At 30.3% G+C, this 2614-nt stretch overlaps 1 protein-coding gene across 1 annotated transcript in view; it reads right to left on the minus strand.

The window, feature by feature from the left end:
• Positions 1-2614, minus strand: part of LOC106871767 (vacuolar protein sorting-associated protein 54) — a 434878-nt gene that overhangs the window by 381254 nt on the left and 51010 nt on the right. Inside the window, exon 6 of the mRNA XM_052971965.1 lies at positions 1351-1534. Within this exon, the coding sequence (XP_052827925.1) occupies positions 1351-1534 (184 nt within the window). The remainder of the gene's footprint in view (positions 1-1350; positions 1535-2614) is intronic.

Raw genomic sequence — 2614 nt, forward strand, 5'->3', positions numbered from 1 at the left:
AAACGATGATGATGATATATATACATAAAATTTAATAAATGGAGTAATACGCATATGTTAAATGAATTCTTTTATATCCGACATGTGTTTCGAGGATTACAAATGGTTCCTTCCAAAGGAATGAGTGATGTTGATAAAGATGTAATCTTCTCTTCAGGGAAATTCATAAGAGCCAGCTTAATCGTAAGACATTTTAACCGAATGTGACAATTGCGGGTAGAGAAGATTGCTACATATCTTATTTGAAAAAAACCATTGGAAAATGCAACGCTACGAGACAGTACGTTGGACAAGGAGGGAAGAAAAGAAGGAAAAACAGAAAATTAGAATTTAAAATGGGAAGTCAATAAAATGATTTAAAACCAGATTTAAAATGGGAGAAAAGTGTATTTAAACATGTAGTGTTGAGATAAATACATACATATATATATATATATATATATATATACATATACATGTACACACACACACGATAAACGTACGGTAATAAAGGTAATGGCAATGTTATATATATAGGAAAATGATGCTTGTATGAACTAGTAAGAGATCAAGTGTATGACAATATATAAAGGTGATGAATGCTCCATTGAACTAAAGACAGAGAGTGTGTTGTTAAGTGAAATGGAAATTAGAGGGAGAAAAATAAAGGATTAATGGAGTAAAAATGACTTGTTTAAACTAAGTTAATATTATTACCAAAGTTTACTTCGATATCCACACTCTATAGGTGCTGATACAAGGATTTACCAATGAATAAAATAAAGTGAAGGGATCAATTTTTTGTAGAGCAGTATTTTATACGTAATAAAGTAAGGAGAAGAAAATATTTATGTTTTGAATTCATCTTACGATAAAGGTAAACAAACAAACTAAGATTGCTTTCAGAAGATTTGATATGTCTTAGAAAGTTAAAGAAGACATTTAAAATTCTCAGACGCAGAATAATGCCAATAATATAGCCTAAACAGGATAAATTACCCCTATCTTTTCTGAAGAAAGTAAAGACAACTAGGGAGATGGAAGTAAGAAGGAGCAAAGAAATCAAAGGTATAAAGTTATGGGAGCACAACGTATTGAACATAGTTGAAAGTAATGTTAAGTTAAATTGAAAGTAATGTTTAAGTTCATGTTATATAGACGTGCTGGGTGTCCTAATTTGGATTCAAAAGATAAAAAGTGTTCAGATAACATATAAAGGTATAATTAACTTGTATCGCTTGAAGTATGTGAATAACTAATAAATAGGTAAGTTGTATCAGTTATATAAATTTGTAGGGGTTATTTATATGAAGAAAATACATGAGCTTGCCAATGTTTACATCTATATGCTCTTTCAATAAACGTATTTACCAGTTTATTCTTCGAGAATAAAATGAAGAACAGTTCCGTATTACATAATGGGCAAAATTTCTTACCTTTATCGTATGGTATAGACGTAGAGAGAATTAACCAGTCTACATTAAATTGTATGTTGTTATCTTTAACTTCCCAAATTAACTTGCTAAGACCCGTGGTGTTGCGTTTATTTCTATCTCTAAAAGTAGAATAATGATTTGAGATTCTTCTGGAGATCAGCGAGAAGGAAGATCCAATGTAAAAAGATACATCAGTAGGGGTGGTAACTTTACATTGATTTCGCATTATCACTTAAGAAACTAATTCTGTTGCTATTAACTTCCGAAATAATGATGTTGTTGTGGTAATTATTATTATTATATTTCTTATTGTAATTATTGATACTTAGGTTATTATCTGTGTTGTTATTGTTATAATGGTGATGGTTTATATTGTCGGAATTTATGTTATTGCTATCGGTACCTGTGTGTGAATTTAATAGTCTCATGTTGTGTGCTGATATTATTTGCGAGATATTTTTTGTGTTTGAAAATCCTAATCTAACCTTGTGCGTGTTTATGACTGGGAAATAGTGAGAATGTCTTGGAAAATTCTTATTAACAGCATTTCGGAACTGGGAAGCCAAATTGGATTTAATGTTTTCCAAATGGAATTATGAACCAGATATTTTTATCAGATTCAGGTTTTGTATGTGCGTTATTATTTCTAAAAAACTTCAATTTATTATTATTGTTATTGCGGATAGATTTGACAATCTAAGAGATAAGTTCCTAACTAAATTTCTGGTTACTGTTCTAGGATGATTGCTAAACTGGCTAATATACTTAAGGTTACTGGAGGGTTTATGGTAAGGGAAAAAGGTTTTGGTGTGTAGGTCTAGAGTAACATCAAGGAAATTGGCTATGGAGATTTCATCCTCAAAGATGATGCTAAAACCCATTCTACAGAAAAACCTGACTAATCTATTTTTAACTTTTTGTATTTGTTGGTTTGTGGTATTATTTGTTGGTTTGTGGCATTACTCCATTAATCCTTTATTTTTTCCCCCTCTAATTTCCATTTCACTTAACAACACACTCTCTCTCTTTAGATCAATAGAGCATTCATCACCTTTATATATTGTCATACACTTGATCTCTTACTAGTTCATACAAGCATCACTTTCTTATATATATAACATTGCCATTACCATTATTACCGTACGTTTATCGTGTGTGTGTGTGTGTACATGTATATATATATATATATATATATATAT

Source organism: Octopus bimaculoides, chromosome 11 (genome assembly GCF_001194135.2).
Source record: "Octopus bimaculoides isolate UCB-OBI-ISO-001 chromosome 11, ASM119413v2, whole genome shotgun sequence".
In the NCBI taxonomy this organism is placed as follows: domain Eukaryota; kingdom Metazoa; phylum Mollusca; class Cephalopoda; order Octopoda; family Octopodidae; genus Octopus; species Octopus bimaculoides.